Below are 26501 nucleotides of genomic sequence, written 5' to 3'. Positions count from 1 at the left end.
ATGTGTTCATTTGCAGAATGTCTTCACTGATGAAAAAAACACCACCACCACCAAAAATATTTATTCAGATGATTTCAAGTATAATAAACCTCTTCAGATGCAATAAGCCTTTTAAATAAGCAAGAAGGCACCTCTTCTTGACATAATTCTCATTAGATAATCATATTTGCTGTTTCAGAAACTGAAAAACAACTTAGAGGTGTAGCCACTCATAGATGATTCACTAAAACTCTTTTTGCAGGTGGGCATTTTAGCGCCGAGAAAATCCCACTATCGCTATTTTTCTAAACCATTGGATCTCAAAGCATTCTCAGAGAACCTCCTTCTTAAGTTTGCATTACTTAATTGAAATTCATTATTGCCATTTAATACATATGTTCACGTTTAGCCATTTTGTTTTCTCCAGTCTTTCACTTAAAAAGAAGAAAGGAAAGGGAAAAAAAAAGGGGGGGACGGGGAGGAAGGGCAGTGTTTTTTCATACTTTTCCATCCATTCTAGATAAGGGTCCTGCCTTATTTGCATTTTACGAGTAGTCTCTTTGAACCCACTTCTGAACTATTGTACTCTGAAGATTACAATTTTGGTCACCATTTCTTCAGGAGATCAATGAATTTAGAAGATCTTGTCTTGAGAAATGAGGTGGTTCTAGAGATCTCATCCTGATGTTATTTTCAAAGCTGCTTGTTAGTTATTTTTCCAAAACCCCAGAACTCTCCAGTAGTAATCAAAGCTTTTTAGTTGGTTTTTTTTAGTAGGTTTTTTTTAGTAGTTTTTTTTTTCCCCACCTGAGTATAGGGCAGATTCTTTTTGGGAACTGTCCTATGTTGGGACTTTATGAGCAACCACTGTCTAGGGCAGGTCAGTTCATGGTCAGAAAATCTTATTTCATTATGCCATTATGTGCTGATAAATGTCTTCATAATGAGAGCTCAGGCTGTGTAACTTCTGTGCTTCAGAAGCTGTTATCTGAGGAGTGCAAGATATTTTTCAGGGATAAACCCAATACCCCTGCCATTTGTTTTGAGAACAATGCCCTTAATTGGTTACAAGATCCAGGGACAAATTTTGCAAGGATGGTGTTTACAGTCAGTATTTGATGCGTGACATCTAGAAACATTTAATGCCATGTAAAGGAAGGTAGGTAGAAGCAAATCTACAACGACACCTGGCAAAGAAAAATTTCTCAGTGCTACAGTTGCTCTAAAGTAAACAGCTGTCATTTGTCAAATTGTTCTCATAGTGCATTTACTCATCAGTTCCTTTAGCAAGAACTATTTGTGCTCTCCTCACGTGCCCTTTTGCTTATCTGTTATTGTCACCAGAAATACTGTTTGAGAGCAGTGTTTTGAGCACAAACACTTCGTGACAGAGCAGGTAATGTAGATGCATCCTGAAATCTGAGTTAGAATGTCAAACAAAACATGTCAGACTATGAATATAATGTAGAAAAAAGTGGGTTGTTATATTGTAGTGATATTTTCAGCTGTTAAATAGAAAATACAAAAATAAAATAACATAGGAAGTAATGAAGATGTATTTATTCAGTTATGGCATCAACCCTTTCATGAAACAGTAGAAAAACTATGGAGCCTTCTAATCCTGGAAGGAGATGAGTTGAGGGTTAGCATGTGGACTTGGCTGCTGCTTGTCAAGAGGAGATGGGCTGGAACAGTCAATTCTGTGGAAGTTCTAACGTAACATCTGCTTGTATTAAGATGTAAAGTCTTCACAAATAGCCAGATTTAATTAAGTAGTTACAGTACAGACCTAACAAGCGAAGGTGAACAAAGCAGGAAAAAGCTGGAGTTTTTTAAATAATATTAGCTTCAAAGAAACACCCAATGAACAAATTAAATGACTTGAAGCTGCACCCCAAATGTGCCCTGTTCAGAAGAATGCAAGCATACATATTCTGGAAGCTGTAGTTTCAATGGAGAGGTTGTTTGGTTTTGGTTTTGGTTTGTTTCATTTTTGTTTTTAAAAAAGAACATTGAATAGCAGTTTGCTTGTCACAGTGATCATTATAGACTTCATAGGTGATTCAAGGTCTCTGAAGAAAATGAAATACCTTCTGTCTGTGAAGGTATCATTCAGGAATGCAGGGAAGCACAAAAGTATGTCCCCTTTTCAAATAAAAATATAAACATTTTGTGCACTTTGTACGCTTATTTTAAAATTAATTTGGATACTTGGTACTTTTGGACAAACTCAAGTGACATCTAGCTCAAAACTGAAGTCATACACAAAATTTGAATGATGCGGTTACATTGAAACAAAGAAAAGTTACAGAAAACTATGAAAAACAGAGTAACCAAATTCAGATTCACTTCTTATTTTGATTAATTATGTCAGCTGCAGTTGAATGTAGTTTTAGTGATAATGATTTGTCTTAAATTTCAAAATAGTTTATAAGGGGAACTTTTTTCAAAAAAAAACCCAAAAGGCAGTAATATAACAGGTCTAAGTATACATGCAAGAGCTATGAGCTCTACTTTCAGGAACACTGCCTTAGCAAGCTTGGAACACTGATGGAACAGTTTTGGGGGTTTATATCTGTACTTAATGGAAAACTACACTCAAAATTGTAGTCTTGAGTAAGCAGCTTTCAGTAGCTGATTTTGCTGAGAATATTTACACATCATGAAATAAGTATAAGGGATATGCAGTATAAATGTTTGACTTATACTTAATGGTTAAGATTACAGTTTTAATTTTTATGTCTTTATTTTTAAGCTGGTCCAAGCAGTGCCATTGGAGCTCAGGAAAGTACTGCCCAATTGTTGGTGTCAGATCCAAACCTCATTCATGTGTTAGTGAAATTTCTTTCTGGTACTAATCCTCATGGAACAAATCAACACAGTCCACAGGTAACTAGCAATTAAAATAAAAAAAAAAAAAAAAAAAATCTCCATAAGAGGATTTCAGTACACTTGACATGAATATGTGTTATTCATAATGTATTATATCTTTGACTTGTTTCTTTTTTTTGATTATGGTCTTAGTTGGTTCTGATGAGCAACCATAGGGAAGTTCATGTTGGTGATACACTCTGAGTAGTGATCATGTGTTTTTACAACTATCTGGAGACTTGCCACAGGGAGAGAATGCCATGAGATATGTCAGTGAATGTGTTCCAAGTTAGGATTCCTTAGTTGCATCAATGAAAAAAGTAATAGAGTTCAGTTAGTTTCCTGAAATCTTGTTGGGTTGGGATAAAAATGCCAATGCAGATTAAGTTTAAATATCTAATAATTCCAGAATTTAAGATTATGCTTTTATTTTCTGCCTGTTTCTGAATTCATGTGGTGTCTACTGTTTTTCCTAATTTCAACTAATGTTTTTTTGCTTTTTGCAGTCTTCTGAAACATCTGTGAATAGTGATAAAAAAAGCCTGTTAACTTAATTGTATGTAATATTTGACAGGAGTCTCAGAAACACTTAGTTTAGGTGACAGAAAACACCTGGTATTTCCAGTATCTTCCAGAAAATTTCCCAGAAAACACATAGTCTTTTTCAGAAATTAAACATTGTGCAGTGCCGTTAATTTAAAGCACTTATATGTAAATGTGTGGTTTGTGGAAAAAAAAAAAACCAAACATTCAGATTAGCACAGAAATATATTCTGTGTGAAGCGTAGTTTGCATTGCTGAAAAGATAAAGTCTCAAGCTGCAAAATGAGTTTTAGGCAAAGAACTGAATTATTTGCTTTTTACTCATGGTTAGTAGTAGAAAAACACATAATATAAATTGATACAGAGTAGTTGTCCTGTGAAAACCCAGTAAAATTTTTTAGCAGGCAAGTTAAGCTACATAATACTTTTCTGTTCCTAGAAAATGTTCATGTTAGATACTACTTAATGTATTTGAAGACATTTCAGTTTATATAAAACTTATTAAAATGCCTTTCCCTCTAGGTTGGGCCAACGGCTACGCAAGCTATGCAAGAATTTCTTACTCGCTTACAAGTGCACCTTTCTTCAACTTGTCCTCAGATGTTCAGTGAATTTTTGTTGAAATTAATACATATACTTTCAACAGAAAGGTAAATCTTAACTATTTTTTTTTTCTTTCATGCCCTCTTTGTCTTTAAAATCTGTGTGAGTGTGAATCACAACTAAGATGTGTATGTCCTGCCTTGTCACACTGTCAAGTTATATATGGATGGAGATCTTAGGTGTTGCTGCAGCACTACCAGCAGGATCTGGGCTGCTTCTGGCACATGGAAGAGTGCAACTGGAATCCACACACAGCCCTCTATGTGTGAAGGACAGTGAATAGAGGCACTAAACATTTGTTTGGACTGATTTTATCTAGAGCTAAGATATAGGCCTTGTTAAAGTAATCCCTAAAATAAGGGCATTGTTGATGAGCTTACCTATTAAAAAGAGAAAAAAGTATTCTGAGGCCTGAATTAATCAAAGATTCTAGAAATTATTCATAGATTGTGAAAATAATATGGATTGCTTTTATAACATGGTAGGATGAAATATGAGATTGCATAATCCTATTTATGCAATATGCATATTTATTGCTTTGTCTTTTTTTTCTCTTCTCCTCACCAAACAGTGGAAAACCTCCTCTGCCCCACTCGCCTTCTGGAGCCTATTGATGTCTTGTCTCCCCACTAGTGTAGAGAAGTGCCGCTGGCTGGAGGAGAGATAAGAGCTTATGGCTTGTCTCTCACAGCTCTGCTTCTTCAAGGCCAGGTCGATGGGCACAAGACTGTTGTGTATACAGCAGTACACCAGAAATGTGGCAATTTTTTGGTCTGAAGTTCATTAGGAATTATCATTTATTTCTGGTATTGATGTTCTGCTCATCCCCCATATAAAGGCTTCCTATAATTAGGGATGAGCTTCCTCAGTTTCTGGCTTCCCAGTAGGTGGCACTTTTGTGTTATCTATTCTTTAATCTTACAGAAAACAGTTTCAGCCTTCTCTAAGAGATTTTACCTTAGTGACTTAAATTGGATGGGAGGTGTTTACCAGGTTACATTGGTGATCAATCACTTAGGCAAGAAATGTCATAATACAGTAAATTTAGTAATTCACAGTGAAATTTGGAATGCATGTCAGCATGCCATAATTTATTTGAAATATCCTTTCAGTGGTCTCATTAGCTTATTTTTTGAAATGTGTTAGATATTTTGAGACAAACCAAAGGAGAGACTGAAATGTCAAAAAATGGGAGCAAAGCACCAGAAAAGGGTTTAGATGGTTATTTCTAAAACCTCAGGTAATTATTGAAGTATACCATGTCTGATTAAAGCATAGGATGGTTTGTGAAGAAAAGCAGTATTTTGCTGTTAGAACTAATTAAATGCCAAATATTTTCTTCAGGGCTGTTTCTATAAACTGTTTTGGTCAATTTAATTTCAAAAGTTATAGTAAGATCAATCAATGTCAAAAGATACAGAGAAATATATCAAAAATCAGTAACTAAATCACACTTCAAGAATTAGCACCCATTTTATTTTAAATGTACTGATTCAAAAGGTTCATATTGTAGTCTACCAGTATACGTGTAAAAGCAACTGGGAAAATAAACTTATCCCTAAAAGGGATCCTTCAGGCAATCAACCCACAAGCAGCAACCTATGATAGTTTGAGTACCTTCTCATGGTTTTATGTATAGTTACTATTTAGACACCTAAAACTTGACCATTCTTCTTACTACCTCAGCAGGGGGGGAACTACTGGAAGAAAAAACCCATCATGATTTCCTGTTAGAAAACAAATAATCCTAATGATACTGAAGTATTAGATGACTTCTTCCCGTGAAGCTTCCCTGCAAACATACAAAACTTTTCACCCACTAGGTCTATATTCCAAGCCTATACCTGCAAAATTAACTGTTTAAAAAAAAAAAAGATGGATCCTAGACTTTTTCAAAGGAAACTTTAATCTGTAGTGGTATCAGGAAAGGGATAGCATGAGCAGGTTCTACAGGCTGTGCAATGACCAGTATATTAAAAAGTTATGAATGCTTGACTTATGTGAAAGATCAGATTGTGCTTCAACATGGCTGAAGATGTGCTTCTGAAAATGGCTGGATTTTTATTTATTAAGTTTGGTGTGCTTTTTGATACTTAAAAATAACGCTAAAAAACCCCCAAACAACCAAACCTGTTTAACTTGTTAATATTGAACAATGAAATATCCTTTTTTTTTTTCTTTCAGGGGTGCTTTCCAGACAGGCCAGGGACCCTTGGATGCACAAGTGAAACTCTTGGAATTCACCCTGGAACAGAATTTTGAAGTTGTATCAGTTAGCACTATTTCTGCAGTAATTGAGTCTATAACCTTCCTTGTGCATCATTACATTACATGTTCGGACAAAGTGATGTCTCGCAGCGGCTCAGACAGCTCTGTGGGTGCTCGAGCATGTTTTGGAGGGCTTTTTGCCAATATTATCCGTCCAGGCGATGCCAAAGCAGTTTGTGGAGAAATGACAAGGGATCAACTTATGTTTGATTTGTTAAAGCTGGTCAACATTTTAGTTCAACTGCCACTTTCCAGTAACCGAGAATATAGTGCCCGTGTTCCAGTACCCAGCAGTACCACAGATAGTGTGTCTGATGAAGAAAAGGTTTCAGGAGGCAAAGATGGCAATGGAAGCAACCCTAATACTCAAGGATCAACTGCATATGTGGCAGACTTGGTGTTAGCCAACCAACAAATTATGAGCCAGATTTTGTCCGCACTTGGCCAGTGTAATAGCAGCGCTATGGCAATGATTATTGGTAGGTATTTTGTAAATAAAGTGGAAAATCTTTTGGGGTGGTGTGAAACACCTGAAACTTCTACAGCCTCATAAATTGGGTGCAGACATGAAAGAATGTGTCACAGAAATGACAGGAAAAAAGAGACTGATAAGAAGTGAAAGTGGGGGACAGGTATGTGAAAAAAACTAACATGAGGTAGGAGACAGTAATTAAAACCAAACAAGAGTGTGTTTGCCATTTGAATTTGCTGAATCTCAGAATGGTCAGTGTTGAAAGGGATCTCTGGAGATTGTCTAGTCCAACCTCCCTGTGCAAAGCAGGGTCAACTCAAGAGCCTGCCTCGGATAGCAGGTTGCCCAGTATCTTATGCAGTTGGGTTTTTAATTCCCCAAGGGTAGAAACTCCACAACTGCCATGGGCAACCTGTTACAATGTTCAATCATTCTTAAAGTAGAAAAGCCTTTTTCTTATGTTTAAATGGAATTTCTTGTATTTCAATGTGCCCATCGCATGTCTCTATGCATGGATTAGGATTAGTCTTCAGTTTGTACGTTACCTCAATTGTTCTCTATCTATCCCATTATTTTCCCTTTTCGTAATCGTTTCTGAAAAAGACAATTTACAATTGTGGCCCTTGCACAGAATACATAAACTTTTCTATTCCTCTGTTTCAACAGAAATCTCATTAACATCATGTTCTGGGAGTTCCAGTCATATATTTGTGGGTGGGATCTTCCTGCTATGAACAAGTGAGGAAGTTGATGATACTTTGAACAGCAAAGTTGCTGTTTGTCAGACATGTACCTAAGGTGCATTTTGTCAGAGAGACTATATGACTTGCTTGTGAGCTGTGATGATAGCATAGAGGTTTTTTGCACAAATTAAACCACTGGCTGAAATACCATGAATGTTTCTGCATGTGCAAAACTGGAAGAACATTTTGCAGGAGGATAGGCAAAGAGCTTGCACTCCATTTCAGGCATAATAGTTGTAAAACTTTGTTCTCTTTATAGTGTTCTCTTGTTTCAAAGAAAGTAGCTCTGGCCTTTTCTGTGCTAGTCTCTTTTAAGCAGATGTGAAACTGTTAACCAATGCTATTACCAGAAAACAGTATACTTTTTGGATGAGAGCATGTGAATGTTAGACCAGTGGTTCATTTTTGGCATAAAAACAATTGAGGAAAAAGTAGTAATCTCCAGTAGTCAAATTAAACAGCAGGCAAGATTTGACAAGCCTGGATTGTGCTGTTGGAACCTTCCCGAAATTAATTCCAGAACTTCTCCTTCTTTACTCTGGATAGTTCGTGTCATATTACAAATACACTATGAACAGTGAAAGTAGTTTGTTCTGAGAATGATGGTTTGTTTTGAGTACGTTTTTCTTTGGAGTGGAATTCAAATATTCTTCTCGTCAACTTTGATGTCTTTCTAAACCACGGATTTCTGTCCAGCAGTTGTTTTGCATTTTTAAAAAGGCAATTTGGAAAGATAGTGTTGTTTCAAAATGTTTTTCATTGAGTTCAGGATACTGGGCCAGCTGATCCTTTCAGTGGATTGTTCCTCCCACAGTCTTTTAATACAGGTTATTGAAACTAATTTGTATATGTATTTTGGGAAGATGTAACACAGCTATTTGTGGTTTTAGTTCCTTCATGAAAAGCTGTATTAAGCTCTCTCCAGACAATTTCTATGAACAAATCATTTGTCCAAGACTGCAGCCAAGGTTATATATGATCCAAAAATCAGTTATCAGCATATAGTAGTAAACATGAATAGCTAGTGCAGCATGCTAGCAACCCAGTAAAGATAAACAAGAAGATGTCTGCAGATGTGTACCCATAAGCAGTGGCTCTGGTGTCAAAACTTATGCTAATAATGTTAGTTTACTGTACCTGGTGGGCCAGCTGGTCAGGAACCAGGATGGCTTTGAGTAATTCATGTCACATGAAGTTAAAACAGTTGTTGGATTTTCTTTTGTGACCATTTTGTCTATTTATTTCATTAGGTTTTTATGCTTTGTCATTGACAGACTATGAAAATCATACAAATAACAGTGTTCCCCTCCTGTCCTACCTTCTTTTTGCCTCAAAGTCTTCACAGCAAACCCACCTTAGTTGGCTTCAGCTCCATCATTCATTCCATTTAACTTTTCTAGACTGTTCAGAGGCTGTCTTAAGACTTTTCTTTCTCTGTCTGTCTCCATGCATCCAGTGCTTATCAATATTTTCTTTCCTGACAGCTTGAAGGTGATTAAAGTACTACAGCTGTCAATTCTCTTGCCAAAATGTTTCTCTAAGGCATGTTCCAAAGAGGACTTGAACATGTTATTTTTTATTATTATTTGTTAGTATAACTCCAGTTTCTCTAAATGGTATGGGATTATTCCATTGATTCCCCCCACTCAAATCTAAAACCACTTTTGAAAGCTCTTCCAGGTTGATATCATATGCTTTGTAAGACAGTTGTATTTACGGAGATAATCTCTTCCTTGGGAAGACTATTCTTTTGCCTTCCATCCTCAGTTTCAGCAACGTGTAATCAATATTGCTGAATATTAATATTCAGTAAATCCTCATGAATAAATCCTGAGCTGTAGCACTGAGAAGGAGAATTCTGGGAGAGGTATTTCTGATAGAAATATGTATGTTAAATGTTTGGGGTTTTTTGGTTGCAAAAGTGCACTTCTATTATTATCTGAAAAAAAATCTTAAATACTTGTTAGTTGCTTCTGGCTAGGAGTGATTCCAATCTTTGTAGTTCTTATTCTGTTTCCTTCGCTAATTACACTTATTTTTATGGTCTTGTCTAAAATTGGATTTAAGTTCCCTGACTTCCTGGGTCAAGTCTTCCTATTTATACTGTAAAGAAGGTAGCGTGTATCTGGGAACACTAATAGTAATTTATATGATCCTGAAAACTGGCCCATTTGTAGTTTATGAAATCCACGTGAACATTTAACTGTAAAGAAATTAAAATATCCTTGAGTTCTCTCATGGGCTGTTATGGTTTGTTAGGTCTTGGTTTCTGACCTTTGAACTGTTTCTGTTTTCGCTAAGGTGCAAGTGGCTTACATCTCACTAAACATGAAAACTTTCATGGTGGCTTAGATGCAATATCAGTTGGAGATGGGTTGTTCACTATCCTGACGACGCTTAGTAAAAAAGCAACAACAGTGCAAGTGATGCTTCAGCCAATTCTTACCTACATGGCCTGTGGGTACATGGGAAGACAGGTAAGTTTCCTTAGGTCTGCTGTGCTTCAAGGGAATTATAGGCTAGTTGATACTGTAACCTGTAATAAGCTCAGAAAACTGAACTACTGCCATGTAAAAGAAATGTTAACACTTTTCCAACCTCACTTCACTTTGGTGCTGAAGTTAGAAAGCCTCCCTCTATTGCCCCTGGTAGAGGGAGAGAGAGAGTTTCTGTAAGGACATTTTGACATTCCCATAAAAGTTCCTGGCTAAAGGCTTGAAGATGGATTGAATATTTTATTATGTGCAGGTGGGAAACACATTTTTTGTATTCATATTAGTGGATATTTTACATGCTCAATATTCTTCTTTCCCTTCAGCTGCTTACCCTGGTAGTTTGATCTTTTCCTTACTGTAACAACTTTGCCTACATAAGGATGTTTTTTTTTCTAGGGTTCTCTCGCCACTTGTCAGTTATCTGAGCCACTGCTCTGGTTCATTTTACGAGTGTTGGATACAAGTGAGGCACTGAAGGCTTTCCATGATATGGGTAAGAATGTCTTTTCTTTAGCTGCATCAAGTAAAAGGTTTATTGTATATTTTTTTGGTACTTAAAGAAGGAATACAGCTATATCTGGAGGAGAAAATTTACTAAATAGGCCTTTGCTAGCTTAGAATCTATTGCATGCTTCTGAACAGTGTTGTTTTTTTCCCCCCTGCCTGCATTATACACAGGTGGTGTTCAGCTTATTTGTAACAACATGGTAACAAGCACAAGAGCTATTGTTAACACAGCAAGAAGTATGGTTTCGACTATTATGAAATTTCTTGATTCTGGTCCCACCAAAGCAACAGATAGCAGTTTGAAAGCTAGAGTGCTAGCTTCTGAGCCTGATAATGCAGAAGGAATTCACAATTTTGCGCCTTTGGGTAAGTAATACTTCTTTCTCTTACATTAATATCCACTGGTCAATTGAATCTTTATCAAGTTCTTAACAAACAGTATTGTGATAGTGTCAAATGTTGCAATACTATTAAATCTTCTAAACAGAGGGGTTGCTGGTGTTTCAAGACATTGGGGGAGGACGTTAGCCCCTCCTCCACAGGTAATAAGACATTGTGTGGATAGGGCAAAGAAGGAAAGGGAGTGATCTGTATCTGATGTAGTCATGCATCAAGGTGGGCCCCTTACTCCCCCCCTAGGTCAGGGGATATCCAGTTCCAGCCCACCATCTGCCATAGACACACTAAGACTCACTGACTTCACTTAAGGCATATCAGGTTTGAGGGAGCTGTTACAGAAGCATAGCAAAGTCGGATGACACAGAATGAGCCCAAGCTGGGTCAAACAGAGCAGAAGCAGCTGGACCGTAGGCCTGATGCTGCTGCTGCTCTCACACCTGCACCTAATTGCTCCCATGTTGCCTGCATGAACATTTGTTAAAATTGCAGTGCTGTTTTGGTATCAATACAATGGCTTCCAGTTAACTAAAATGCATGTGTTTTAAGATGTAGAAGTACTCTAATGTCTTACAAAGGCTCCTTTTCACTACTAGTGTCTTAATGTTTTCTGTTGCTGCCCGCTAGCCCAGTGTAGCCCATGGATGTATTCATACAGTGTGTCTCAGTGTCAAGAGGGGAGAAAGAAAGGATTATTTTCAAAATTTCTGGAAAAATTATTGGACAAGAGAGAAATCCATTAAGTCCTGTCATTCAAATTTAAGAATGTCAAAAATAATGAAATTTTTTTTAAAAAAGAGGTTTATTTGGCAGAATAGGGGCCATTAGAAATCTTTTAGCTTGCTCTTCACAAATTCCTAAAAGGTAAATTTAAGAATCCTGCAATGTTGGTACTTGATTACTTTAAGTAGTAAAAATCCTAAACTTATATGGTGGTGGCTTCTTGCATGCCTTATCTCCCAACTTGCAAAGTGCTGCAGTTCTTGATGTTCTGCTATGAGTGCATCTACCTTAATGTTTTACTTTCACTCAGGAGTGTGCTTTTGAAATTAACTTTCTGGTTGTCCTCACTTACTACACTTTGATTCTCATCATGTAGTGTTCTCTGAGAGATGAACTCAATTCATTTGGGGTGAGAGTCTATCAAAATGTGTCCAGGAATTTACCTCCAGCTGCTACTAGGCATTCAGTCGCAGGGCCAGGCTAGAGCTACTTTAAAGTAAAACACCCCAAGTACTTCTAGTTTGAACAGCACCAATCTGGTCGTCTTGTGCCGTACTACTTGCTAAGGAAGACATAGCCTTAGATCTTCCTACTTCATTCTTAACTCATGCTAAGATTAGAAGAATAAGCAGCTGCTGTGGTCAGGTTTTTTTGATTCTGGTGTCTTTTTTAGAAAAAGGTTTTCATGTGAAACAAACCTTTTTAAAGAAAAAGGTTTGCAGACTTTGGTTATAAAGTCGTTTATGTTATCATTGTAAAATTTAAACCTTTAAAGCCTTCATTATGTTAACTATGAATTAACTGAGTTCAAGTTCTAAGCACACTGTTCAACCTGCACATTTTTGGTTGGTTTGTTTTCATAATGAACTCTTGATAGAAAGTTCAGGATTTTGATAGCAAGTGTCCCTTAGCAAATTTTCAAGCATGTGCATAATGCATGTGCATATATAAACTGCCTATGTACAACAGTCTAAGAGTAAAAGAAAAATATCTCAGTAGTTGTATTTATTATACATGGGATGTAATCAATAAATTGAAACAGGTGAGATAGAAAAACAAGTGTTTTCCACAGTTCAGGTTATAAATTAATCTCAGTTTTATTAATAAACATTAATAATCAATGTTAATGGTGCTGTTTTTGAAGGTTCAATCACCTCAAGCAGTCCCACTGCCCAGCCTGCTGAAGTGCTGCTGCAGGCTACTCCTCCCCACAGACGAGCTCGGTCTGCTGCATGGTCATACATATTTTTACCTGAGGAAGCTTGGTGCGACCTCACGATTCACCTTCCCGCGGCCGTGCTGCTCAAGGAGATCCACATCCAGCCTCACTTGGCCTCTCTAGCAAGTAAGTAGGTTCACTGGCATTGATGCTGGTTTGAAAATTTGAATGGTAGGATTTAGAAATGATACAAAGAGTATAATCAGAGGAACTAAAGCTGGCAGGTTGTTTGAAGAATAAATAAATAAAATAAGTTGAAAAGCTTGCTAATTCTGCTTTCCTTGAGAATGGAAGGCCCTGCCTCTGCTTGATTTTTTTCAAGCTTAGTACATGTCTTGTGGCATTAATGTCAAATGACAAAAAACCTTGTCAAACTTCTCAAAACTTTGCCTGGTGAGAATGCGATATTGGTCAGGGGTCTTCAGGCAAAATGGTTTTGTATGGTAGTTGGAATAAAGCATGAGATTTTCAGCTCTTACTGTTGTAGCCCTGTGTAGTGGGTTGACCCTGGCTGGATGCCAGGTGCCCACCAAAGCCGCTCTATCACTCCCCCTTCTCAGCTGGACAGGGGGGAGAAAATATAACAAAAGGCTCATGGGTCAAGATAAGGACAGTTTAATAAAGTGAAAGCAAAGGTCGTGCGCAAAAGCAAAGAAAAACAAATGATATTATTCTCTACTTCCCATCAGCAGGCGATGTCTAGCCACTTCCTGGTAACCAGGGCTTCAGTATGCGTAGTGGTTGCTCCGGAAGACAAAAATGCCCCCCTTCCGTCTCCCTTTACTTAGCTTTTATATCTGAGCTGACGTCATATGGTATGGAATATCTGTTTGGTTAGTTTAGGTCAGCTGTCCTGGTTATGTCCCCTCCCGAGATCTTGCCCTGCCCCAGCCTGCCATTGAGGGGGGGGCAAAAATGTTGGAGAGACAGCCTTGATGCTGTGCCAGCACTGCTCAGCAGTAGCCAAAACACTGGTGTGTGTTATCAACACCTTTCTAGCTACTGATGCAGAGCACAGCGCTGAGGGCTGCTATGGGGAGTATTAACTCCATCTCAGCCAGACCCAATACAATCTCCACCCCTTATTCCATACCATTTGCGTCATGCTCAGGTCCCACATAATTTAATACAGATATCTTCTAACCATGCCATTGTATGTAATTCTCATTACTGAAATCCCTTCTTACCAACACTTACAACTGAAACTGCATACTTAAACCACTTTTATACCCAACATACAGATTTATACATTCTTATTAATTACTATCCCCTGTCCTTTAAAAGATAGATATTCCATGGGCTTCTTCCACTCCTCCAGATGTTCACACACAGGTTATGACTTGGGCCCCATCCGTCAAGATGAGTGGTCAGGACAGGAGAAGCAGTATGTTCCATCGTTGGGCACCAACACCGGCTTGGTTTGGGTCACCGATGCACTTGTCTGGTTCCTTGTGAAGTTCATTCCTCTGCAGTTCAGGTCATTCCTGCTACATTACTTCCTACAACATACAACTCACATCACAGATTATTTTTCCCTCAAGGTTAAACGTCCTTGAGGCACACACTGGGTCTCCCCATCCTTCCGCGTTACCCACCAAGTACACCCAGGTCCCTGAGCAAAGACAATCCCACGAATGGGTTTGCCTTTTCCCATGGGAGGAGAAATCCACACTGCCTTCCCCAGCCACTTCCCCGTGTGCACTACAGGGACCTTATCTCCTCCCACAGTATGTAGGGGTTTTGTTTGGGCAGGACCAGGACAGTTAGCAGATCCTCTGGTGTTAACTAGCCAAGTGGCTTCTGCTAAATTTGTATCCCAATGCTTCCATGTCCCACTGCCTAGCGCTCTCAACATAGTCTTCAACAGTCCATTATATCTCTCAATTTTTCCAGATGTTTGCGGGTGATAGGGTATGTGGTACACCCACTCGATGCCATGTTTCTTTGCCCAGGAGCTTATGCGGTTATTTCGGAAATGAGTCCCACTGTCTGATTCAATTCTTTCCGGGGTACCATGTCGCCATAAAATTTGCCTTTCGAGGCCTAAGATGGTGTTTCGGGCAGTGGCATGGTTTACAGGATATGTTTCTAGCCAACCAGTAGTTGCTTCCACCATCGTGAGTATGTAGCGTTTGCCTTGGCGTGTTCGTGGCAGTGGCCCAATGTAGTCAATTTGCCAGCCCTCGCCATATCGAAAGCCCAGCCACTGCCCTCTGTTCCAGGGAGACTTTACTCTGGTGGCTCATTTGATTGCAGCACATGTTTCACATTCATGACTGACCTGTGTGATGGCCTCCATGGTCAGGTCCACCCCTCGATCACGAGCCCACCTATATGTTGCATCTCTCCCTAGATGTCCCGATGTCTCATGGGCCCAGCGAGCTACAAATAGCTCACCCTTACGCTCCCAGTCCAGGTCCACCTGAGCTACTTCTATTTTGGCAGCCTTGTCTACCTGTTCATTATTTCAGTGTTGTTCAGTGGCACGGCTTTTGGGCATGTGAGCATCTACATCATGTACCCTTAAAGTCATGTGTTCTACACAGGCAGCAATGTCCTGCCACAATGCTGCTGCCCAGATGGGTTTACCCCTGCGTTGCCAATTGGTCTTATTCCACTGCTGTAGCCACCCCCATAGGGCATTAGCCACCATCCAGGAGTCAATATAGAGGTAGAGTACCGGCCACTTTTCTCGTTCAGCAATGTCTAGGGCTAGTTGGATGGCTTTCACTTCTGCAAACTGACTTGACTCGCCTTCTCCTTCAGTGGCCTCAACGACTTGTCGTGTGGGACTCCACACAGCAGCTTTCCACTTCCGATGGTTCCCTACCACACGACAGGATCCATCAGTAAACAAAGCATAACACCTTTCGTCTTCTGATAACTCATTATATGGTGGTGCCTCTTGGGCACGAGCCACCTTCTCAGGCGATGCTCCAAAATCTCTGCTTCTGGCCAGTCCATGATCTCTTCCAGAATTCCTGGGCGGTTAGATTTCCCCAGTCGAGCCCGTTGCGTGATCAATGCTATCCACTTACTCTATGTAGCGCTGGTTGCATGATGTGTAGAGGGGATGTTTCCTTTGAACATCCAGTGTAGCACGGGCAATCGTGGTGCCAAGAGAAGATATGCTTCTGTACCAACAAATTCTGAAGCGGCTCGAACCCCCTCATATGCTGCTAGTATCTCTTTTTCAGTCGGGGTGTAGTGGGCTTCTGATCCTCGGTACCCCCGGCTCCAAAACCCTAATGGTCGACCTCGGGTTTCTCCTGGTGTTTTCTGCCAGAGGCTCCAGTTGAGACCATGCTCCCCAGCTGCAGTGTAGAGTACGTTTTGTACATCTGGTCCTGTCTGGACAGGCCCAAGAGCTACCGCACGAGCTATTTCCTGTCTGATACGCTCAAAGGCTTGTTGTTGTTCAGGGCCCCATTCAAAATAGTTCTTTTTCCGTGTTACTCGATAGAGAGGGCTCACAAGCTGACTATAACCTGGAATATGCATTCTCCAGAACCCCACAAGGCCTAGGAAAGCTTGTGTTTCTTTCTTGTTAGCTGGTGGAGACTTAGTTGCTATCTTCTTAACCACATCCATAGGGACATGACGGCGTCTATCCTGCCATTTTATTCCCAAGAACTGAATCTCCTGTGCAGGTCCCTTGACCTTGCTTTTCTTTATGGCGAAACCAGCTTTCAGAAGAATCTGAATTATTCTTTTTCCCTTCTCAAACACTTCTTCTGCCTCGTTGCCCCACACGATGATGTCATCTATGTATTGTAAATGTTCAGGGGCATCGCCTTGTTCCAGTGCCGTTTGGATTAGTCTGTGACAAATGGTAGGGCTGTGCTTCCACCCCTGGGGCAGTCGATTCCAGGTGTATTGTACACCTCTCCACGTGAAAGCAAACTGTGGCCTGCACTCTGCTGCCAAAGAAATGGAGAAAAACGCATTGGCAATATCAATTGTAGCATACCACGTGGCTGCCTTTGATGCCAGTTCGTACTGGAGCTCTAACATGTCTGGTACAGCAGCACTCAGTGGCAGTGTCACTTCATTCAGGCCGCGATAATCTACTGTTAACCTCCACCCTCTATCAGACTTTTGCACTGGCCATATAGGACTATTAAAAGGTGAATGAGTCTTGCTGATGACTCCTTGGCTCTCTAGTTGATGAATCAGCTCATGGATGGGAGCCAGGGAGTCTCGGTTTGTCCGATATTGCTGGCGGTGCACAGTCCTGGTAGCGATTGGCACCTGCTGTTCTTCAACTTGCAGCAATCCCACAATGAAGGGATCTTCTGAGAGGCCAGGCAGGGTAGATAGCTGTTTGATCTTCTCTGCGTTTACAGTGGCTACACCAAAAGCCCATCGGTACCCCTTTGGGTCCTTGAAGTACCCTCTCTTGAGGTAGTCTATGCCAAGGATACAAGGGGCCTCTGGGCCAGTCACAATGGGGTGCTTTTCCCACTTGTCCCCTTTCAAGCTCACTTCAGCCTCCAATATAGTCAATTCTTGGCATCCCCCTGTCACTCCAGAGATCCAGATGGGTTCTGTGCCCCTGTACACTGATGGCACCAGCATACACTGTGCACCAGTGTCTACCAAAGCCTTATACTTCTGTGGGTCTGATGTGCCAGGCCATCGAATCCACACAGTCCAGTATATCCGGTCATCCCTTTCCTCCTCCTGGCCGAAGGCAGGGACCCTCTATTGCTGTTCCTCATCAGAGTATTCACTGTCTGACCCTTGCGGTGCCAGACCAGAAGTCCCCTCACCAGAATCAAGGGAGGTCGTTTCAGTTCTTCTATGCCTGGAGGATCGCTGATTGCTTTCTTGGGCTTCTACAGCAACGACACTGACAGCCTTCTTCTTGCGTGACCCCTTCTTAACAGCTGTCTTCCCTCTCAGTTCACGTACGCGGGCTTCCAGCTTACAGGTGGGTTTACCATCCCACTTCCTCATGTCCTCCCCTAGGTCACGCAGGAAGAACCAGAGTGTACCACGTGGCATACGCCTTGGGCTCCCTTTCCCTCTGACCGGGGCAGGAGAGGACTGATTTCTTGGAGTGTCCCTAAGAGCCAAGACACTGTCCTGTAGGGATGAGGAGACACAGAGATTTTCTTCAAAGTTTTGGAGCCAAGACAACACTTTCTCCACAGTTGGTGTTTCCATATCTGTGCAATACATTGCTGCCAAGCTGTTAGAATATGACGCTGGGGCACCTTGAATCACCTTTCTCCACATGGCCCGTGTGCACAGGACATCCTCTGGATCTTTTGAGACTTCCTCATCATCTAGATCACTGTAGATGACTTCCACCACTGCTAACTCTCTCAGGTACTGGATGCTTTCATCTGCGGTAGTCCACTTTTCTGAGGAATTCACAAGATCTTCCTTGAATGGATATCTTGCCCTCACACTTGAGAGGAGCCGGCTCCAGAGACTGCAAATTGCTGCCTCTTTTCCAATTCCTCTTTCAATTCCCCGGTTTCTAGCGAGGGATTCCAGCTGTTGGGCTTCCTTGCCTTCCAGTTGCTGACTGTCGGCCCCGTTATCCCAGCATCGGAGCAGCCAGGCAGCAATCTGCTCACCTGGCTGGTGGCTGTAGTCTTTCCGCAAGTCCCGAAGTTCTGAGGACGTCAGGGACTGGGTAGTTTCCGCTTCCTGTTTAAGTTCCCTCACTCCTTCCTCCAATTTCTTTATCGAAGGACCAGCTTCTAGATTAAGCCTTTCCTCTTCTTCTTCTTCCCTCACTAATCGATGGTATGGACCTGTTGATCTCCTTGTCCACTGTTTCTTTTTCACTATTGGGGCAATTACTGTAGTTGTTGTTGTTGTTTGGGTCCCTATCTCGAGCATGGTGTCCTCAGATGCAGTCTGGGTCCCTGCCTCAACCGTGGTCCTCTGAGAGTGTTGAACTATGGCTCGGTAGGCATAGGCCAGGCCCCAGTACAGTGCGAGAAGCTGCTGGTTTTCATTGGGATAGGCAAGGCACCCTTCTATCAGGTGGCGTGTCAGTTTGCCAGGGTTACTTGCCTGTTCAGGTGTAAAGTCTCAGATTATGAGAGGTGATAACCGTCCTAGGAATCTGCCCAAATCCTTCCATATATCCTGCCACCCAGGGACCGGTCGCTTGAGGGCACATTTCAGTATTGCCTTACCCGAAACTTGTCTTCTCTTATACCAGGACGAGACCAGATTCCACAATACCCATAATATACCACCAGTATTAATTATTAGTACTGAACAACTCACATAAGGGTGAACAAGAACCTCAGGAGCCTGCATAATAAAACCATTCACATCAGTGCCCCATAGGGAGAGGGAGATGTGTTCCCTCATCTCCTCCACAAGACAGCTCCCACAACACAGCAAAGCCATCAGTGCCAGGACAAAGCACATAGATATTATTTGTATTGGCGTGTTCCCGAGTTCCTTCATTCTCCCCACAAGATAGCTCCCGCAGCACAACAAAGCCATCAGTGCCAGGGCAAAGCACACAGCCATTATTTGCGTTACCATGTTCCCAAACTCAGCAAGGTAGAGATAAGCAAGCAGCCAACAAGCTCTGTGACCTGCACAGGAGCTTGCCACTTAATAACTAGCTATGGCACGTTTAATGCAAAACTGCCGTTGTCGAGCCCCACGTTGGGCGCCAAAAAGAACTGTAGTGGGTTGACCCTGGCTGGATGCCAGGTGCCCACCAAAGCCGCTCTATCACTCCCCCTTCTCAGCTGGACAGGGGGGAGAAAATATAACAAAAGGCTCATGGGTCAAGATAAGGACAGTTTAATAAAGTGAAAGCAAAGGTCGCGCGCAAAAGCAAAGAAAAACAAATGATATTATTCTCTACTTCCCATCAGCAGGCGATGTCTAGCCACTTCCTGGTAACCAGGGCTTCAGTATGCGTAGTGGTTGCTCCGGAAGACAAAAATGCCCCCCTTCCGTCTCCCTTTACTTAGCTTTTATATCTGAGCTGACGTCATATGGTATGGAATATCTGTTTGGTTAGTTTAGGTCAGCTGTCCTGGTTATGTCCCCTCCCGAGATCTTGCCCTGCCCCAGCCTGCCATTGAGGGGGGGCAAAAATGTTGGAGAGACAGCCTTGATGCTGTGCCAGCACTGCTCAGCAGTAGCCAAAACACTGGTGTGTGTTATCAACACCTTTCTAGCTACTGATGCAGAGCACAGCGCTATGAGGGCTGCTATGGGGAGTATTAACTCCATCTCAGCAAGACCCAATACACCCTGCTAGGGAAACATGTGGCATTTACACTGACAAGACTTTTCTTCACCTTAAGTCTTTGAAATAAACTATATACACCATGTATCAAAAATACTTACGCGTTTTAATATATACCATCGCACAGGTCAAATACTCCAGCTGCAGTTCTGTAGTAGTGTTCGCCTAAGATCATTTCAATCATCTTGTTCTGTATCTGTAATAGGGATAAGTATTTAACGCTTAAAATTCAAACCAGTACAGATTTTTAAATAGTATTAAACCTTCTTGTCTTACTCTGTAGCTTGCCCTTCATCAGTATCTGTTGAAATAAGTGCAGATGGTGTCAATATGTTACCTTTGTCAACTCCTGTTATCACGAGTGGTCTCACCTATATAAAAATCCAGCTGGTAAAAGCTGAAGTGGCCTCAGCTGTCTGCCTTCGTCTCCATCGTCCTCGGGATGCCAGTACACTAGGCCTCTCTCAGATCAAACTGTTAGGCCTCACAGCCTTTGGAAACACCTCGTCTGCAACCGTCAACAATCCGTTCCTTCCCTCTGAGGATCAGGTCTCTAAAACAAGGTAAACTTCTAGTATCAATGGACAGAGGCATGTTTGTGCCAGTTCATGGTTTGGGTTTTTTTTTTTTTTTTATGATGTTTTCTGCTCTGAGTCACATCTTTCAGTAGCAAACTGTATTCACGAGTACCTGTTTTTGTAGTTGAATTTTAACATTTACAGCATCTGTTTCAAATATCTTAGAAAACTTGGGGTTTTGTTTTTTGTTTTTTTTTTTTAAACAGAAGGCAAATACAAGCAGTACTTCTCACTTTTGGTAGCATGCTTAATCTGCATATGTAAAAGGGGATGTTTCATCTCTGCAATGGTGAAAATACAAAGCACAGCAAAGCATTTAGAGTTGCATTCTGTGTTTTTAATGGGTAGGCAGTTGTCAGAAAAACTGAAGTAGCAACATATTTCTTATCCCTACTGAAGTCAATGGAGTTACATAATTATTGGAGCAGGAATAGAAATAGGACAATGGGATGTTTTGCTGGAGTCCTATCTAATATTGCTGTTTGCAGACATTTGAGAAATAGGAACTGAATGTTGTTATGATTCTGGCATATCAGCAAGATTTCTTTTCAAAAGCTTTTATTTGGTTAGGTGGTGCCTTGAGTTTCTTATTCATTTTTAAAATAAAAATAAATAAACCCTTAAGGATTTAAAGAAAATAAGTGTTAAAGTTTTACAACTTGAATTTAATGGGTGAATTTTTGAGATTTCCTGGTTCTGAAATTTAGCGTACTAAATTGTAAGAGAGCATGGGAAAGTTTTAAAAGCCCTTCTTCTTTTGCTGGAAAAAATTTTGAGAGTAAGTAGATTTTAGAGAATATGAATACTGTCCAGTGTGTATTTGATAAAAGCTGTATAACTGAAATTAGTCTTTGATCTTGAATAGCAGTGAAGGACATTTTCATAGCCAAATTACTCTGTTGCTGTATTTGTACTTCAGAAAAGGTTATCTTAGTCACATAAAAATAATCAGTATCTAAAGAAAGAAGCTGAGTGAACATTCCTCATGTTTCCTCTGAAAGGAACATTCCTTTCAGCTTAGTTTTATAAGTATCTCAATAAAGTAATGGTAGTAATATGATAGATATATTCAATAAATTTGGATATGATTTTGTTTTAGATAGAAAACTTGCACTTTTCTAAAATGATAAATATTTAGGAGTGAATAATTCCTAAAATAAATTGTAAACTTAATTTAAGATCTATATGCAAGTTTGCCTTTTTTTTTTTGAACTATGGGAGATAAGGTTAGCTGTGAAGACAAGTTAACCTGTTAGTTTAGAACTTGTCAGTGAAATGATGCCATTTATTTCACATGCAATTTAGATTGCCATCTCATTCATAATGCTAGTTTATACAGCATTGTAGTATATTTTTATAAAGTCTAGTTAATGTGTTTCCAAACTGTTTCAATTACAATAGGTTTACTTTTCAAGATTTATTATTAAAAGCAATACTGAACAATATTGTTAAAGAATGAGAGAGATATGGGGGAAATGCAGTGGCTGACACATTTTTAATTTCTGCATGTGTTTTTAATTTCTCTGTGTGCTTTTTAAATCAAGTTCACTAAGGTTCACTGTAATTTATTGTAGATGTGTATGACCCTAAAAGTTTGTAATGTCAGGGAAGCTGTGCAAGTGTATAATTTTAATGCCAACCATTATTGCAGAATCTTGACCTTAAATATGAATAAATCCAATGGTGCCTAAGTGAGGCAGTGTGCTGTTTCATGTTTCACATTTATGTTTTGGCTAGCTCCTTTTAATGTAAAAAAATGTAAAAAACCCTCCAACAAATAAAAAGACCTCCAACAAAACAAAACAAAACAAACCCAACAACAAACAACCCCCTTCCCCCCTTATAAACACCTACCCCCCCCCCCCCCCCCCGAATAGCTTTGCCCTATTGGAAGAAATATATATGTGAATCAAGAAATCTTGAGAAACTTTAGGAACAAAACTTGCAGGCTCTTAACTCTTCCTACCCACAAACCCTGCCTTTCTTACCACCTTAAACCAATGATTACAACAGCATTACTAATGTATATTACATTGTGGTCTTAAATTCAATAATTTTAATTTGCTCTTCTCAGACGATGTCTGATTATGTCACAGCAGTTTTCTGCAGTACTTGTCCTAGAATCTAATACAGGTAGTTATGTTATAGATGAAAAATAAAATTATAAGAAGATGATACATTAGCTCATTTTTATGTTTTCCTTTTCAGTATTGGATGGTTAAGATTATTACACCACTGCCTCACTCACATAAGTGATTTAGAAGGAATGATGGCTAGTGCTGCAGCACCCACTGCTAATCTGTTGCAGACATGTGCTGCTTTACTAATGTCACCTTACTGTGGTATGCATTCTCCAAACATTGAGGCTGTGCTTGTAAAAATTGGGCTTCAGTCCACCAGAATAGGCCTAAAATTGATTGACATTCTTCTAAGAAACTGCTCAGCATCAGGGAGCGATCCTGCAGGTGAGTGCAATGTTTTTCTTTTCAGTTGTTGCTTAAAAACATTGCCTGTATAAATGTACAAATATAGTATATTTGCATGTTACTTTCTGATTCTGAATTTGGGTTGCCAGAACTTGCCATTGTGCTTTGTTATGCTTCTAAATATCGCAGTCTCTGTGTGTGGGTAGTTCTACAACAGTAAAGAAGTGCAACCAGGGTTGTTTTGATTTTTGTGTAGAATAGATAGATGAATGTTTTGAAGACATGAGAGTAGGACATGCAATATATCGTAAGTGCATCTTACTATAGATACTATGTCTAGATGTTTCAAAATAGAGTGTCCATGAGTAGTGTTAATGAAAACAAATGCAGCAATATTTGGGCAGTAATAGCCTGTAGGACAGTATAAATTCTGAATAGCGCTAAGCATTGAAAGTATTTACAGGTGGAGGTACATAATCAAGACACTTGAACAACTAATCTTTGTCCCACAGCAAAATTTTACAGTAGTTCTTCTGTTAATGCACTGGGGGTTTTGTATTTATGATTCCGTACCACTTTGCTGTTTTGTGGCTTTTAAATGAAGGAGAAATGAATTCATATTTTACCTGTTTTGAGGTTGCTGATACTGCCAGAAAACACGCTTTTCAAAATGGCTTCCCTGACTTATTTTGCCATGAGTTAATGTTTCAGTGTAACCTACTGTCTTTTGCTGGAATGCTGTTAGATAAGAGAGTAGTTTCCTACAGGGCGGGAGATGAACATAGTGAGGAGAAGATGAATAGGAAATGATCTGAGGAAATCTTCAGTCTTAGTCCCATTGATGGAAATTGGAGTTAAATAAGCTTCCATTTTGAAATAAAAGTTTGCTTCTGTGAAGCATGAGGTTTGACAGCTCTGTTGGAATTATTCATGTCTTTTTGGAATACGTTAAAGAAAATCCTACTAGTTAAACCTTTAAGTCCTGTATCTGATGAATGTTGCAATGATTTTTCATTTCATAGTAAGGCTGTACATTGCATTGAACATATAAAATGCACAGTTTTGAGACAGTGGTGTGTGTAAGAATTGCATCCTTATGTTAATGGCAAAACTCAATTCAATGTTAATATTGCAATTCTATAATAATTTCATTAGTACTTTTAAAAAATACATATGTAAGTACTTCTATTATTCCCCCCCCCCCCTTTTTTTTTTTTCAATGCGGCAAGATCTGAATAGCCCTTTACTGTTTGGAAGATTAAATGGTCTCTCTTCTGACTCCACAATAGACATTCTTTATCAGCTTGGAACAACTCAAGACCCTGGAACAAAAGATAGGTAATGTTATTTGGATTGTCACATGGAAGCGTATACAAAAGTAATCTGCTAAATAGTGGCTTGATGTTACTGCACAAAAGCGGACTTTTTGAAATCCGATTGTTATGAGATAGCGTGAAAGTGCAGAAATCTAAAGAAGCATTCCGGCTTTTCCTCCTAGCTCTTTGCATCCTTTGCAGAGAATGCTGTCCCTCTTTTTTTGCTCTTATAAATGTGATAAAACTTTTGTTGCAAAACTGACTTTTCTCTCAAATACTTAGAACTCGGATACCTGCTATGTTTTCTTTCTCTGTAGAAGGCGGCGGCTGTCCAAGATAAGTGTTTTTAATTAATTTTTTCCCTGTTAGTGATCTAAGTCTTGAAAAAATAGTTTGAACTCACTCTTGAACTTTGCTTCAAAGGAATAGATAAATATGTAAATCAGATTACAAAAAGATAGCGAGCTAATTTGTTTTTGAGTCTGTCTTTGACACTTTATAACATACTACATCATCTTGCCTTCCAGAATTCAAGCATTGCTGAAATGGGTCAGCGATTCTGCAAGAGTTGCAGCTATGAAAAAAAGTGGCCGGGTCAGCTACATTTGTCCAAGTAGCTCAACAAGAGAGTATGGTCTTTTGATGCCATCTCCTTCCCATTTGCATTGCGTAGCAGCAATTTTGTGGCATAGTTATGAATTGCTTGTTGAATATGATTTACCAGCGTTGCTGGACAGAGAGCTCTTCGAGTAAGTAAACCAAAGTTTTGCACCACATACTTCTTATAACTGAATTATTTTGTTCACTGAAATGATATGACTTGGAGTGCACTCGTGAAATAGTAGTAGAAATTGTCATCCCTGAAGCGAATTGATAAAGTGAATACTTAAAGATATCTAAACAGGTACTTTTGTAGTTCTAAATACAAAATTGCACTTCATGTATTCCAGGTATAATTGTGTTTAAAAACAAAACCAGCAGATCCATGTATATAATTGCAGATATGTGTAAGGTAAACTGCTGCATGTTTTTGGTTGTTTTGTTTTTTTAAGGATAACTTTGGGCTGTCCTTGTTGAAATTGTTTGCAGTAATTTTCACTGTACCTATAAGTCATGATTTTCATTAGTCTCCTGTTCTATAAGGTTCTATTATTTTATTACTCATGGTATCCATTATCTATAACTGATAGCTAAGAGCCAGGGGAGGAGGGGCATTGTTTCTTTGGAGTTGTCACTTTTGTTCCAGTCAGTCTGATTTGAAAGAAAAAAAGCACAAAATCTTGAGTGAATCTTGAACTATGAATTTGCTGGATGTTGCTGAATTCTAAAGAAAAGTTCATCCTAAACACCAAATGTATACTTTTAGTGACTCCAGATTGAAAATATATGAGCTAACATTCCTAATTTATGTTGCTTAACCGTGTCTTCTGTTTAAACAAAACAAAAGAGAAGCCACATAGCTTTGTTTTATGTGTATTATAGAAAAATAGCTGTTAAATTTGTGTATCTAGTGAAGTGTCTTTCATTTGTACCATCGAATAAAATTCCAGTTAATGAAAGGAACTTTGATAGACTGTAATTTTTTTGTTGCCCTTAGGAAATGTTCATATTTTTCTGCTACTTTACTGTCTCTTTTAGGCACAGTCAAACATTCAAACACTGGGAAATGTACAAGTTATGGTTATTGGTACAAGCATGTGGAGCTCTTGTATATGTGCAACGTGATGGTCTTTAGATACACGACTACAAGCTAAACCTTTTCCAAAGACTTCAGTGATACTGTCATATAAATAATTGTTAATTCAAAATGAGCTTCATTTTGGGAATCAACTTAAGGATTTTAAATTGCTGGTCAATTAGCCCTTTCAGCAATACGTTTTAACAGAAATACATTTTCAGTATACATTCTAATGATTTTAGCTTTCAAAAAGGAAGAACTCTAATAAAAATAGACTTCCTAAAATGGATAGCCCATTTAGATTTATACTAACATAAAAGTGGGTTTCACAACTGAATCCCTGTCTTTTGGAGGAGAGTATGCTGTTTTCATCACAGGACAACATGAAGGAATACTGATAAACTGTTGTACCTAGTTTGAACATGCATGTTGCAATATAGCCTG

General features: G+C 39.6%; 1 protein-coding gene across 14 annotated transcripts in view; it reads left to right on the top strand.

Moving 5' to 3' along the window:
* BIRC6 (baculoviral IAP repeat containing 6) overlaps positions 1–26501 on the top strand; it is a 194093-nt gene that overhangs the window by 86246 nt on the left and 81346 nt on the right. For all 14 annotated transcript variants that reach the window (XM_052806225.1, XM_052806220.1, XM_052806227.1 and 11 more), the window contains 11 exons: positions 2735–2868; positions 3916–4043; positions 6181–6743; positions 9781–9956; positions 10371–10467; positions 10653–10847; positions 12745–12945; positions 20343–20622; positions 22846–23102; positions 24293–24401; positions 24907–25128. In XM_052806225.1, the coding sequence (XP_052662185.1) occupies positions 2735–2868; positions 3916–4043; positions 6181–6743; positions 9781–9956; positions 10371–10467; positions 10653–10847; positions 12745–12945; positions 20343–20622; positions 22846–23102; positions 24293–24401; positions 24907–25128 (2362 nt within the window). The remainder of the gene's footprint in view (positions 1–2734; positions 2869–3915; positions 4044–6180; positions 6744–9780; positions 9957–10370; positions 10468–10652; positions 10848–12744; positions 12946–20342; positions 20623–22845; positions 23103–24292; positions 24402–24906; positions 25129–26501) is intronic.

The sequence above is a fragment of the Harpia harpyja genome, chromosome 13 (genome assembly GCF_026419915.1).
Source record: "Harpia harpyja isolate bHarHar1 chromosome 13, bHarHar1 primary haplotype, whole genome shotgun sequence".
Lineage (NCBI taxonomy): Eukaryota > Metazoa > Chordata > Aves > Accipitriformes > Accipitridae > Harpia > Harpia harpyja.
This window is presented reverse-complemented; position numbering and strand designations above follow the sequence as displayed.